General features: G+C 52.5%; 4 protein-coding genes and 1 pseudogene across 4 annotated transcripts; 2 read left to right on the top strand and 3 right to left on the bottom strand.

Moving 5' to 3' along the window:
- Positions 1 to 3,622: 3,622 nt before the first annotated feature.
- Positions 3,623 to 5,106, bottom strand: SAPIO_CDS3645 (uncharacterized protein; the record flags this gene model as incomplete). The annotated part of the gene is made up of 2 exons (XM_016786398.1): positions 3,623 to 4,682; positions 4,751 to 5,106. The coding sequence occupies 2 exons, from the start codon at positions 5,104 to 5,106 to the stop codon at positions 3,623 to 3,625; spliced, it is 1,416 nt and encodes a 471-aa protein (XP_016644404.1).
- A 686-nt stretch (positions 5,107 to 5,792) lies between these two features.
- SAPIO_CDS3644 (uncharacterized protein) lies at positions 5,793 to 6,222 on the top strand (the record flags this gene model as incomplete). The annotated part of the gene is made up of 3 exons (XM_016786397.1): positions 5,793 to 5,904; positions 6,030 to 6,143; positions 6,197 to 6,222. 3 exons carry the CDS (start codon positions 5,793 to 5,795, stop codon positions 6,220 to 6,222), a joined length of 252 nt encoding a protein of 83 aa, XP_016644403.1.
- A 252-nt stretch (positions 6,223 to 6,474) lies between these two features.
- Positions 6,475 to 7,571, bottom strand: SAPIO_CDS3643 (uncharacterized protein; the record flags this gene model as incomplete). Its single annotated transcript, XM_016786396.1, has 3 exons — positions 6,475 to 6,872; positions 6,942 to 6,981; positions 7,221 to 7,571. 3 exons carry the CDS (start codon positions 7,569 to 7,571, stop codon positions 6,475 to 6,477), a joined length of 789 nt encoding a protein of 262 aa, XP_016644402.1.
- An 878-nt stretch (positions 7,572 to 8,449) lies between these two features.
- On the top strand, positions 8,450 to 9,857 carry SAPIO_CDS3642 (uncharacterized protein; the record flags this gene model as incomplete). The annotated part of the gene is made up of 2 exons (XM_016786395.1): positions 8,450 to 8,797; positions 8,946 to 9,857. 2 exons carry the CDS (start codon positions 8,450 to 8,452, stop codon positions 9,855 to 9,857), a joined length of 1,260 nt encoding a protein of 419 aa, XP_016644401.1.
- A 599-nt stretch (positions 9,858 to 10,456) lies between these two features.
- SAPIO_CDS3641 lies at positions 10,457 to 13,045 on the bottom strand (annotated as a pseudogene; the record flags this gene model as incomplete).
- Positions 13,046 to 14,184: the final 1,139 nt, after the last annotated feature.

Raw genomic sequence — 14,184 nt, 5'->3', positions numbered from 1 at the left:
GCGGCTCGAGCCATTTGGGAAAAGACCTTGACCAGTCAAGTGCTCGATGCCCCCCGGACGCCCCCCTTACGCACAAGGACATGGTTCGCCCTGTCCCTTGCGTTAGCGTGATGATTTCCATTGGCCGAAGGGGGCTCGAGATGGGAAGGTCTTTGGCGAGAAGCAGGGGGCCATCCTTGAAAGTGTGGAGACTTGGAGGGTTAGACGTGGTGGTGAGGGAGACCCTGACGTCGTATTCATTATTGTGGAGGAAGCATGCACTAAGACTGGACTGAGGGAAGATGTTCGTATGTACGAAGTAGTTGCATGTAAACTACGCAAGTACACTGAGAAGCACGAAGTAATTAGGGTGCAGTGCTGTCCTTCATCGTGTACATTAGTTCTGCAGCATCACTGAGCCAATCTCGCTGGGGAAAATAGCCAAGATTGCATCAATGCAAGTAAAATGCAAAGTCCGGTTGACGCCTTCGGACGGCCGAGAGCAGAAGCGGCACGAGCACAGCATGGGGATGGATCAATCATCAAAGAATCAATCAATTGATGCGTGACGAGCCCTACGTGAAATGAGACAGGACGGAAGAAGCAACTGGGCGCTAAATTGAACAGCATCAAATGATTAGGACGAAGAGTATTGGTTCATGCTTCACGAGAGAGCGCACTACGAAATGCACTATGAAGTTCAGAGTTCTGTGTAGCGCCAGCATTGTCGTCCAGTTGGTCAAATTGGTTCATCATTAACGCGTGATATTGAGTACATGAAGCTACACTAGGATTCCCCCATTCTCAGAGACCTCCAATGTCACTCTCTTGTACTTGGTAGCACCGTGATGGCACGAGGTCGTATTCAAGCCTCAATGTCCAGGCTCAGTCCAGTGCAGTCTAGTTTTAGCGCTGGCAATGGCGCATGTTGTGCTGGAGTGAATTACTGTAAGTTTACTTCGTACTTCGTACACTCCAATGTTGATGGATGGGGGGACGCACTCGCCTCCTGCATTATCGTCTCCCGTTCCATTGGAATTGATCTCTGCAAGGACCAAGCGCTTGATCTGGACAGACGTCCGAGTCCATCCAGCGAATCACTGCCGCAGACGACCTTGACCTGTCACCTCAATACCCCCAAGACGGGCCAGGGTCGGCCAGGGGTTATTACACGACAGACCAGGGGGGAGACGAGTGTGCCGGGGATGGGGCCTGCCACTCAGGAGTCGGGTTAGACTCACCGTCATTCAACACACACTCTAATTTCGCCGGAGAAATAAAGAGAGCACTGAAGTGGAGAATATCGCCAGCATGTGCGCTCGGTTTCATTGTGAAGGCCAGAAAAACGAGGCACATTTTCATAGTTTATACATACATCAAATCCCGCTCTCGCCGACCTTCAATTTACGAGTCTGGCTGGTCGAACTGCTTCACCATCAAAGGCTGGTTTGTCTTCTATCTTAGGAAAACCGTAGAAGGCTCTTCTCCAAACCAGGCACCACGTGTAAGGGGCGGGAGCCAAGCGAGGTCACTGAAACCTGAGGTGATATGCCGTGTCAATCGCCCTTTTGAAACAAAACGAACAAAGCGAGACCCAGGGAAATAAGAATAAGAAGAAACCCACCCAGCCGCCCTTTCCAAAAACCTCCAAGCGTCGAGCGAGAGAGCCCGGCTTTGTGCCCTACAGCTGAGACATTTACCAATGCAAATCCACGCGCCAACGGCTTGAAGCGAGGAGGATCTCCCTGATTGGCACGCGCATCGGCCTGATGGTGTTGCCAGAAGGAAAGGGGGAGGCGAGTTGACGAAACAAGAAAAAAAAAAAAAAAAAAAAAAAAAAAAAGAGAGAGAGATATTAGGATTATGAACAGCCAATTGTGTCCTCGTCTTGGATACATGATGTGAGATGACCTCTGCATCTGGTCGGTGTCGGTCATGGTCTAGTCTCGACCTCATAACCTTACTTCGTATGTTGCCTTTTAGTGATACTACTCTGTTGTACTTCGTAAATCGGGAAACTTTGTCCTTGAAGTCAGTCGGCCTATTCTCGGAAGTCATCAATTAATTATTATTAACTCGCATAGCAAAGCTGCAAAGGGATTGAAGCAATGGAAGTGCCATGGGTGACAAGAAGTACCAATGAACCTGTCGAATATGTAGTGCAGGAAAGAACCACCCCGAACTTGCCAATACACTGGAAAAAGCATAATACTTCATGTATTGATATCTGTTCATGATGTGGCTGATATGGCTTGGATGCCAGAGGATCGTCTCATGCCCCCCCCCCCGAAAACAACGGCAATGACCCGCTTCACGCGTCTGTGGTCCTCCTCTGAAAGGAGAATTTCCAAGGATCCGGCCTGTCGTCGCACGTGTTTCCAAAACCGGCATCGTGGTGCCTTCCAAAAAGAACTTCCCAACTCTGACGAAAAGCGCCGTGACAACGGGAGAGGCCGATATACGGTCCTGTACAAGAAGAAGGTCTTGCCAAAATCCTCTCAACAGCACAGTGATTTACAGGCAGGAAGCCATCATCTACCAAACCTCTTCCATGTTTATAGCAACCTTCTTTCCTTCAGAGGGAAACATTCCCAAGAACAAGAACGCTTTATAAGCGCATCACCGTTCCTTCCCTCCTTACACCCACCTCACTCCAAGCAACATCCACAACCAACCAGGGCAGACCAACAACCCAACTTCCAAACCCATCGCTAATGACTTTTCCTCGGTATATCACTCGGAAATGAAATGGCAAAGTGCGAGAATATTGCCGCCGTTCAAGAGGGCAGAGATCTTCTGACGGCGATTGAGAACCTCCGCCAAGTCAAGCCATCAACCAAGGATTCGAAAGGCTTGGTGAGAGGATGGGAGTACTTGAGCGGAGGCTTGGATAGCTAGAAACGAGGCTTGATCAGACTGATCTAAGAGTTGTTCCAGTCCCTAGGCTTTGGGGGCATCTACATATTCTTATGTGTAAAGACAAGCTAACCATGCGTTGGAAATACAGCCCGGAAACGGAGGAGTTCCAAGACTTTTCATGACACGGAATAAAAACGGTCTTTTCGGACCAAAAAGGACCCCATACTATGTAGTTCTGACAGACGGCTCCCTGAAAGCCAGTTTGGGGAACAACCTTCCTACTCCGGAGTTTCCGACAGCCTCTTCCAGGAGTGGAAGCCTCGAGAATCCTAGAGGCTCTCGAGCTTGATTCCACCGGCCCAGCTCAGCGTTCAACTGAGCAGGAGCGCCCGAGACGATGACGGAAGGCAGAGATCTATCGATTGCCTCGATGGCTCTTCTCTTGGACTCCGTCTCGGTGCCACCGCTCCACCCGGGCTACACTCCGGATCGTACAGCAAGATCGACAAACAAAAAGAGGATTGCTGTAGATCCCGTCGACACAGAGGACATATCTCATTTCAAGAATGGTCCAGCTCACATTGTCTCCGAAGACCTAACAGAAAAAAAAAAGTGGGTATCTTTGGTTAAAAGTAAAAGAAGCCAATGTGCGAAAACGTACAAGATTGTCTTGCCAAAATACTCCCAATAGACGGCAGACGGGCATGAGACAGAAATCCGAAGAAAAAGAAAGGAGAAGGGAAAAAGGGGGGGGGTAAAGCAGGAGAAGAAAAGAATAAAAACCTTATCCCATGTGTACTTCCACCTGATCTTCATCTCCAATATCCGCCTCCTGCAGAGTGATCTCGTCTCCAAGCTTCTCTCCGTCAAAATAAATGGATATCTTGACGTCTTGCGGTATGTGCCTCTTAGCTCTGAACTTCTCTATCAAAACGGACACCGTCGAAGAAGCCGTCGCCGATACCTTGACCGAGTCCCCTTGTTTCGGCCTCATCGTCACTTTGAACTTCTCTTCCGGCTCCGGCTCAGCCGCTACCGGAACACCCTCATCAAGCTCGCCCAGAAGCCTCAGCCGTTCCCGTTCCTTTTCCCGCCGGTGTTGTTCGAATAGATCTTCCGTCCATGCTTCCAGAATCACCCTCTTCCTGTCCTCACTGAAGCCTTCGCGGCCGCCGCTCTTGGAGTAGAGTTGATTGTTACCAAGTATGGATATGCCGAGTCCCTGAAGAGTCGTGGTATTGTACAGCCGATTCTCGCGCCACGTTAAGAAGACGTCATTAGCAACGACGTCTATCTTGTGCATCTGCATAATGGCACACCACGTCTCTCGCACCTGCTTGAGAGGATCATTCGCAAAGTGCTTAAACACGCAGGGCCCCGCCGCGTGGGTGTATGGGATGTCGGAAACGACTTCGACAGTAAAGTTCTTCTTCGCCAGAACCTGTTCCTGCTCCTGCTCTTTTTCTAGCTGGCGCTTGCGCTCCTGCGCGGCCTGCACGTATTTCTGCAGCTCGGGGTCCTCCTCGTCTTCTCTAAAGGAGGATCTTGCGGTATCCTCTACGATCGAGATGCCCTCCTCTTCCTCCTCTTTCTCTTTCCCTTTGGCGGGGGCCACGGGCGAGTCGAGTATGACAAAATCGTCGTCATCGTCAATGACGTTTGCCGGTTGTGGTGTGATTCTTGAAAGGTCCGGAGTCGGACTACTGAATGCAGGGACAGGCTGTGTGCTCGACGCGCTAATGATTCCGCTATCTAGTCCGGAATTTGACGACAAATCGGTGGTCGCCTGTGATATCCCGCTCTGATTGCGCTGGAACAGTCGAGTGCTGGGAGTCGGCGATTCTCTTTTTGGCCGTGAGAGTTAGCGAATAATATCTATAAAGCACTGGCAATTTTTCTTTTCCACTCGTACCTAATAGCCTTCTCATAAATGCCTTCAGTATCGTGATCCACAGTTCGGGACGTCCTCCGCTTCTTCTGCGACGAGCCGGGCGTTCGCGCTTCGGCATTCTGGCCAGCCTCAGGTGTGTTCTCCTCCTCTGTTTCCGACCGACGCCGTCGTCGCGCATCCCTGTCCGCTTTCTCTTTCTGCGCGCGTCGCTCAGCTTCCGCCGCGACCATGGGCAGAATCTCCCTGGACCGCTTGAAAAGAGCGAGGTCGTCCTCCTCATCTTTGCTGGGCTTTTCCGTCGAGGCGGGGGGGGGCTTCTTTCGGAGGGCTGTGGGCTTGAAGGGGAGCCTCTTTTTGTTCGAAGTAGAGTCGCCCATATTTGCAGAGAACAGGGGCGACCTGTATCGTATTCCTTTCGTGTAGAGAGCTTGTCGGGCGTTTCGAACGCGGGGCGCGCAAGGCTACGGAGCTACGTCCTTGCTGATCTTGGGAGTTGAGGTTTACAAGAAGTAATTCTCAGTCAACGCATGGTTGAAGAGCAGAAATTGTTTTGTAGTAATTTTGGCTCGAGGTGCTGAGGGATGGCGCGATGTTTATGTTGGGTTATATCTGCCCCCAATCGCGTGGGCGCTGGTGGCATTTTTTCTTTGTTGTCGTTCATCAATGCCTTCTTGCGATGTCGAAGTTAGCAGAGTACTTTGGTTGCTAGGCATGTCCCATGTCACCAGCTCGCGAACCTCAAGGTGGCCCCAAAATAGCGGGATGATGGTCGCGGAGCAGAGAGCCGTTGGCAGCTGTCAAATACATTGGGCGGAATATTTGACACTGTGGAGAGCCTCATTTGAGGCTTGAGAAGTGAGAACATCCACAGTGTCAAATGCAAAGTTGATCAGCATAGAAGCTGGAAGATCACAGTGTGACTTGCAGGGCTCACAAACATTGAACCTCACCAACTGCTTGTCTTATCCTCAGTCAAACTGCATCACACTCTTGACAGCGGCCCCAGCGTGAGGACAGTCATTTATTTCCGCCCATTCCGACCCGAGGCCGGGATAACACACAAATGGAGAACGGAGGTATCTCTCAAGGTGAGGGGAAGGACCCTTCCAGCTTCCTCAGCGACATCATCGGCAACCCCGTCACGGTCAAGCTCAACTCCGGCGTGGTATACAAGGGTAAGTCGAATGTGTGAATGGAGCTTGAGGCGCCCTTATTTTCTCGCCATTTCTGTATAAGACGCCTTTGTGTCTGAGGATATATTATGCCCTACTGGTACCGCAGCTGCTAACCTCTTAAACAGGAGAACTCCAGTCTGTTGACGGATACATGAACATTGCTCTCGAAAAGACTGTGGAGTACGTCAACGGCGTCAAGAGGAGAACCTATGGCGATGCTTTTGTGAGGGGGAACAATGGTGAGCATTGACATTCATATCCTAGACCGAAACGTTAGCTAACAAGCACACAGTCATGTACATTTCGGCAGACTCGTGAAAACCAAAGGCTTAGCAGTATGAGAATTTAGAGACGGGATTTAAAACCAAAGTCAAGGAGTGGATGTTCTGCGGGATAGGGAATGGCTGGAGAAAGAACTCGAGCTCCCAGACTGCCCGGTCCACGAGAGAAGCAACCAATCTATGACTAACGAAACGAATAGTAATGAGATGAAATATATCTTCATTCAAAAGGCTATCAATCATATTTTCCATCTGCATGTATATACATACATAGTTGGGTGGATATCATTTAGTCGACTCTCTTCGCCCAAGCAATAACAGTCGCCCCATGCAAGTGAACCTGGCCTTGCTCATTCCTCTCTACCTCGGGAGACTTTAGGATATCCCAAAACGTTTGTGTGAACTTGTCGGCGTCCTCCCCCTCAAGAATGGAGACCTGGCTCAGCGTCCGAAGCCTCAGCAACAGCGCCTCGTCGGTCAGCCAGACGGTCCAGCGAAATATGTTCTCGCCAATGGGCGTGACGAATAGCTCGTGGATCTTTCCGCTGTCACCGGTCTTGTCCAGAAAGACGTCCTTCCAACGCTCTTCTCGGAATCGCGGTTGGCCGTCGAGCTTGAGGGAGAAGATGAGCTCGTTGAGCTTCTGCTCCCAAGGCGTGGATGCCTTCCAGGAGGCGGGTTTGTTGTCTATGCTTAGAATGAGCCATGGAACCACCATCGAATATTCCAAAGCCGTAAGTAAAAGGCAAAACTAACAATCTTCAATGTTCCAGACAACACCGAGGGATGCTCCCGGCTTTATCACCCGTCTAAATTCCGTTAGCGCCTCGATATTTGCGAACCTGTGTCGAAAGAAACCTGGTGAGTGTCCATAGGCGCCGGAGGGTGATTGCGAAGGACAACAGCGGGCAGATCATTTACCAGTGGAATGCCTATATATCACACGAAAGAAAGTAAGCAAGGCAGCTCCCGGACCATACCGTCCAACTTAGAACTCAATTCTCGCGCTTCAAACTTCCCAAACATTGAACCCACCTGAGCGACGATACAAGCATCCCCCCACCCATCCCCAACCGGCACCGCATTCGCCGACCCCTCCAAAACCTCCACGCCCTCCAACTTCTTCGCCGCCAACTGATCCCTCATACTCGCCAGCGGCTCAACAGCCTTGATCTCAAACCCTTCTCCCCTCGCCGCCAGCGGCACCGTAAACTTACCCGTGCCCGCCGCGACCTCGATGATCTTGGCACCCCGCTTTCCCGCGACGCCGAGCTCGCTCAGGAGCGCCTCGACGGCGTCGGGAGGATACGAGGGCCGGTGGGCATCGTATAGGGCGCCGTTGTGGAAGCCGTGCACGGCGGCTTGGTCGATGGTGGGAGGGGGCATTGCGCGGGGTGGCGATGAAGAGGACGGATGGGGTTGGTTATGTGATTGGGGTGTTATTGAAAAGTTTCGCTGGAAAGGGATTCTACGTATACCCGCAGATGAAAAGGAAAGACGAGAAGATCGGAGTAGGGATAGGAGAAGAGTGGGTGAAGTGAATGACGCCATCAATGGATGCAACAGTGGGTGAAGACCGACCATGCGGGGAGGAGGGGGAGATGACTTGTAAGTTGGCCACACGGATAACAGAATAGTGAATGCGGATTTTTAATTGTTTATTTTACGAGGGTCATTCTTTTCAGTTCTCGATGTACCAAGTTGGAAACTCAATTCTTCGAGTCATCGGGTTAATGAGATGCAATTGTGAACTTCAAGTTGATGGCAACGGAGCAGTCACAATTGTCTCCAAGTACATCTTTACTTGTACTTCATAGCTTCAATGGCTGACTCATTCCGCAATCGGATCAAAATCTCAGTGCAGCTTCAAGACATAAAGTCAAGCTGCAGAGAGAGCTTGAGTCGTTCCCTTGAATCATTGATCCACTGAAGCCCGGAGAGGGCGACAATTGAGTGTTCAAGCTTGCCATTCTGATTCACCAAGCTGCAGACCCCGAATCCAAATCCGCGAATTAGCTGAGGCCAATTTCCTCGTTCCTCGTCCCGCGTTCCGCGCCGCCCAACATTCAGCCAGCTGGAGCCCAAGTTTGAGATTGTGCACCTTTTATCTCGCATCAATTGATTGACTCATTGTCCAACCTCGAAATAGCAAAATACCAGACCCATAATACCCATCAATTGATACCATCAGACACCCTCTTCATTCCCCTTCCCAATTGTCCTCTCTTCCCCCCCTCAAAACCTCACCAAACACCGCCGCGACCATGACCTCCCAACCTGCCCCTCCCCCGCCATCAGCATCGACAGCAGTCGACCTACCCCCCGTCGACATCAAGCCCCTCCTCCAACAGCTCTGGCCAGGCGGCCACCCCGACATCAACCCCTCGCGCATCGCCGACGCCATCTCGCACTTCTTCACGAACCAGGTCAGCGAGGCCCAGGCCGCCTCTCTCTTGATATGTCTGCACTTCACCACCCTCGACCTCCAGGGCGACGTGCTCGCCGAGTGCGCCCGCGTCATGAGGGTTGCGGCCGCCAAGATTGATGTTCCGGCGCTGCAGGAGCTCATTGCGTTGAAGAATAGGGCCGAGGGGAGCTATAAGGGTGGATTGGTATGTTTCTTTTATCCTCTTTCTCAATCCCCTGGGGCAATACAATATACACGCATACAAGAGAAGAAGGGAAAAGGAAAAAAAAAGAAAAAAAAAAAAAATCTCCGTCTACACTCAAAAAGCTAACTCACTTTCTCCCTACGCGCAGTGCGACATCGTTGGCACCGGAGGCGACTCCCACAACACCTTCAACATCTCCACCACAGCCTCCATCATCGCCTCCTCCCTCCTCCTCGTCTCCAAGCACGGCAACCGCGCCAGCACCTCCAAATCCGGCTCCGCCGACCTCATCAACAACATGCAACCCCGCGCCCCGGTCATCGAGGCCGTCACCCCGACCACTCTCCACGCCGTCTACTCCGCCACCAACTACTCCTTCCTCTTCGCCCCCGTCTTCCACACGGGCATGCGCTACGTCGCCCCCGTCCGGAAACAGCTCCCCTGGCGCACCATCTTCAACAACATCGGTCCCTTGGCGAACCCTGTCGAGGACGTCCTCGAGGCCCGCGTTATCGGTGTTGCGAGGAAGGAGCTCGGCCCCGCTTTCGCTGAGGCTCTCAGGATCGCAGGCGCTACCAAGGCCCTCATCGTCTGCGGTGCCGAGGAGCTAGATGAGGTTTCTTGCGCCGGGAAGACGTTTTGCTGGTTGGTTCGCGGGACGAAACCCGAGGATATCACCATCGAGCACTTCACCGTCGAACCCGCCGACTTTGGCCTCCCCGCCCACGCCCTCGATACTGTCTCATCCGGGAAGGAACCCAGCGAGAACGCCGAGATTTTGAGACAGATTCTTCACAACGAGTTGCCCGATGATAACCCGCTCCTACACTTCGTCCTCATGAATACAGCCGCTCTATTCGTCATCTCGGGCATCTGCGAGGCGGACTCGAGCTCTATGGGCCCCGATGATGACGGCGTCGTCGTGACGGAGAGGGGGCCCGGTGGGCAGCGCTGGAAGGAGGGCGTGAGGAGAGCGAGGTGGGCGCTGAAGAGTGGCGAGGCGTGGAAGCAATGGGAGAAGTTTGTCGAGGTTACGAACAGCCTTGCGGGGCCGAAATGAAGAAGGGAGAAAATTCTTTACGAGGGTTTGCTTGATATGACTTTTAGGGCCTTTTTTTTTTGCGTTTTTCTTTCAAGGGCATTTGGGTTTCACAAAAAAGGATTATCTCGACTCGACCTTTCTGTCGGGTGATCTCTTCTTCTTTTTATATGTTTTGATTAATTTCTGTTGGGTTGATGGACCGCATCTAAAAAGCTCAAGTACAGAGACGCCTCGCCTCTTTTCCCTCGTATTCTAGAGCGGGCCTTGAAAAAGCAGCAGCCAACCCATTCCCAACCTTTGAGAGATGGGGATTTCCCTTTCCCCTAAGACGCCTTGTCTATGCGTGTAATGCAGGTGTAGACAAAGGAGCGTATAGTATAGAGAGTCAAACGAACTGGTTCAAAGCAAGTACGCTTCGAAAAGGACAGGCAGAGAAGAAAGATAAAAAAAAATAGAGCATCATAATGAATGTTCCATGATTACCCCGAGTCCGTGAACTCCTTGCATAAACAAAACAAGAAAAGACGACTGCATCCTAGTCTCCACGCATTATAAAGGATACAAGCTTTAGAACATGTGAGAAAGTCGGTGACATATCCGACAGGATAAGAGGCAGATTAGAAGAAGGCAGGCATGTCAGGGGGACCCGACAGCCGGGATGAAAGTTCGCTGGTCTCGCTCAAGGGGGATATTATCGGCGACCCAAACGTCTCTTTCATCGTATCACGCCCATACTCCAACTCCACATATGTGGGCCATCCTCTTTCATCGCGCGGAGTGTTGGGATCACGCACTCGCCCGGCCATAGCCGCGAAGTCGGGCGAGTAGAACAGCGGCGGTGATATATTTGAAATGGAGCCAGGGGTGGGAGCGTAGAAGAGTGGTGGCGGCGGCGGTTTCGATGGCGCCTTTGGCGGAAATTCCGCCAGCATCTTGGCTTTAACGGGGCTAGCAAAGTTTGCGCGGCAGAGCGTAGAAGCCTCGTCCGTGTCGGGAGTGCCTGGCGTTTGAGGTTGCGGTGGAGAGGTCGTAAATACGGAGCTTGTGGAGGAACCAGGCTCTATTTGAGCAGGCACACCACGCCGGGCCGGATGTACGAGCTCAGTAGGCCGAGCCATCGCCGGAGGCGTGGGTTGCCTCCGCGGTTTCTGCAAGTCCTCATCCTCCCCTAATTTATTCGGAGACGGCGACCTCGATGACGACTGCTTCGGGAGAGGCGCGCCGGTCTGATCGAGAAGGGAAACTTTCAGTTCCCATTTTCCCTGTGCCACGGGAAGGCGGTTGTCGAAGGACTGTGAGCGGAGATGGCGACCGGGGCGACCGGTAGCAGCGTTATCACCCGGCTTAGGTTGCCCAAGTCCAGACGCCTGGCTTTCGTTATTAACGGAATTAGATCGATTTCGGTTCGGTCGTGGCACCGGGAGGTATTGCTGAGACTGAATTTGCCTAAGAGGGCGGGCCTGGGACGGCTCCGGGGAGAGATCCGCTAGCAACCCTGGTCCTCTGAACTGAACTAGGTCTTCCGTCCCCGACTCTGAGGACACTGGACTGGTGGTCCGTTTAATAACTCTACGAGGAGGTGATCGGTGACGCTCTAGTTGAGACTCCCTCTGGATAGGCCTCGGACCTTGGCTGGGGAGAAATACGCGATCAGAAAGCTTCGGCGAGGATATTGGTATCTTTTCACTAGAGATAGGGAGAGTAGTTTCGGCGACAATAGTGGCCTCATCCTCTAGCGCAGGGACGACTTTTTCGGCTCGAGGTAGTGGAGGTGCCTTGGCTATGAATTCAATGGGAGTAGGCAGGATGGAAAACGCGGAGAGAGGCCTGCCGGATGGCTGGCCTTGGTCGGCCGGGGCTGCCGCGGCTGCTGAGATGATGGAAGCTGATGAAGCCTTGGGGGTCACGGCTCTGCTAGGAACAGGTTTCCTTCGGGGCAGAGGTGACACGGAACGTATTCGTTCGGTAGATGACGATGTGTGTAGGTTCCCATTAGATACAGGCCGCCATTGCCGATCCCACGAGAGGGCCCTATTATGTCTCTGTTCCGATGACGGAACTGTGGTTTGTATTATATCTGGGGAGAGTAATTCATTCTTCTGCGGAGCTATTGAGTTTATCCTGGCCGTGGGGGGCGGAGGAGAGACGAGAACGGGAGATATCGCCGGCGACGCCGAGTGAGACCGGATGTGCGATCTAAAAGTAGGAATTGGTGGGAGAGGACTGGTAGGTGGGGGGCTAGACAGCCGCAAGGAGTGGGCTGACAAGGTGGACGAAGGAATTGATTGAGGCAATTGCCGGGGCTGTAAGGGTTCCATCGAGATGGCGCGGGCTCTCCTAGGAGGCATGAGTTCAACGCCTCTCATTTCCATAGCCCTTGCTTGCCCTAACGAGGTTTGGTGGATTCGAGGCTGAGGTGAGGCGGCTTGGACTGGGGCTGCGGGTAGGGCCTTTCGAGGAGGTGACGGGGAAATTCTTCTGTTCGACATCTCTTCGTGACTAGCATATCTCCTAGCGTTTTGTCGCCTTTCCCAGAGGGCCACGCTGGCACGGCGAGGTTCATTTCTGGTTTCCTCGTGTGTTTTCTCGGATGTTCTCTCGGGCGCCTTCTCAGGCTCCCTATCCGCTTCCTCGTCAACATCGGGCTCGGCAAGTAGAGGAGTGCGTGTAAGTGAGTTCGATCTCCGAGGGCGTATGATGGTCTCGACGTGGGGTTTAGGCCTCTCTACTTCAACCATGGCAGGGGGGCCGTTTAAGAACGGGCTGTTCTCTCCGACCTCTCGCCCCTGTTCCCGGCCGAGACCAGCATCCCAGGTTTTAACCTCTCTCTCATGATTCGCTTCCTTGGGCTTTTCCGATTTCGGACGAGCATCCCGGCTACCGTCTTGGTCCTCTAGGTCGTTGCCCGCCTCCGACTCGTTCCGGCTCGACAGGCGACTGTACAGGGTTTTCCTCAAAATTAACCTGCGCTGATCCTCTTCCTCCTCAATCCGTTCTGCTACGCTGAGTTTCCGCCGCCTCAAGAACTCCTTTCTCGTCAGGTACGGATCTTTCTTGCAGGCTTCGAGATATTGCTTATACCGTAACCGGCCAACGGTGAAATAGATGGTGAGGGCAATGGCGGAGACGGAAACGACGACAGCGGCAATAATGATTCCGGTTCTCAAGGTGGTGGACTCGGCTCGGCGATGTAATATCGGGGCCATGACTGTTTCTGTTTTCTTCGTGAACTCTACGATGGTGGCGAGTGGGATGATCCACGAGACCCAGTAACGAGTGTATTTATTCTTCTTCCTGAGAGAGTCGAGGACCGCGACTAATTCACCGACATTCGCAGTAGGGCCCCGGAAGAATAAGTAGTATTATGGCGAGTGATCGCTGCAGGGAGCGAGGAGTGTGATTAACGACATCAAATGCAAGGACGGCCGGAGGCAAGAGCATTCGAATGAAGAGAGGATCAATGAGTAATGTGGAGGAAGTGCTAAAAAGACAAAATAAAATGGAAGAATAAAAAGAAAATTCAAATTATAAACGCTATACAGACCCAAGGAAATGGGGAAAAGATCCAAGGAGGTGCTAAAGATGAGCTGGATGGGACGAGTTCGTACATATATTGGGGTTGTGTTGGCGGTGTTGCACGCACCTATGAAGTATTAGTCGACTGACACAGCCCTTGGCGGGGAGAGTTATGGGACGGCAAGTTCCACAGAATAAAAGGCACTCTATTGATCCATTGATCAATCGTTTCCGGCGGGTTGCATGGTGCCTACCAATGGCCGGCGATACGTACCTGTAAGGCAGCCTCCTCAAGAAGAGGATGGTCGGTGTGCTTCTCCCAGATAAACCTCCCTGCGTGCGTAGTGCATGCGAAGGCTGCTGGTGCGTTGCAGTCTTGGTCCGATTAACGTACCGGTGCTATTATGGGCCGCATAAAAGGTGGCAGGGAACGACGGGAAGGATCAAAACCAATATGGATGATCCGAACGCTTCACTACCCGGATGCTACCCTTGATCTCCGCCCAGAACAGCGTTGGGGCTTAGTGCTGACGAGTATTCACATGGTACCCGATGGCATCGAAAAGGCAGGATTCTCAAGCTCTCGGCCATTTAACCTGGGCTTTTGTTTGGGGGCGGTTGGATGACCCCCCCCCCTTGCCCACTGTCAGCACTTCTTCAACTGCCAGAGAACAGGTTTCCCAGTGATCAACCTTCGGTGCAGATTGAAGATCCCTCTGCCTGGCTGGCCACTTATCTCTGGTACAAGCGACCACCTGCTCCTCCTAGTAGGGCGACCCAATGACCAACCCTGTCGCTTGAGAAAGTTCAGAGGAGAATCTGGAGGTGG

This window comes from Scedosporium apiospermum (genome assembly GCF_000732125.1).
Source record: "Scedosporium apiospermum strain IHEM 14462 chromosome Unknown SEQ_SAPIO_0088, whole genome shotgun sequence".
NCBI lineage: Eukaryota > Fungi > Ascomycota > Sordariomycetes > Microascales > Microascaceae > Scedosporium > Scedosporium apiospermum.
The sequence above is the reverse complement of the archived record's forward strand: the minus strand, read 5'-3'. Positions and strand labels throughout refer to the sequence as shown.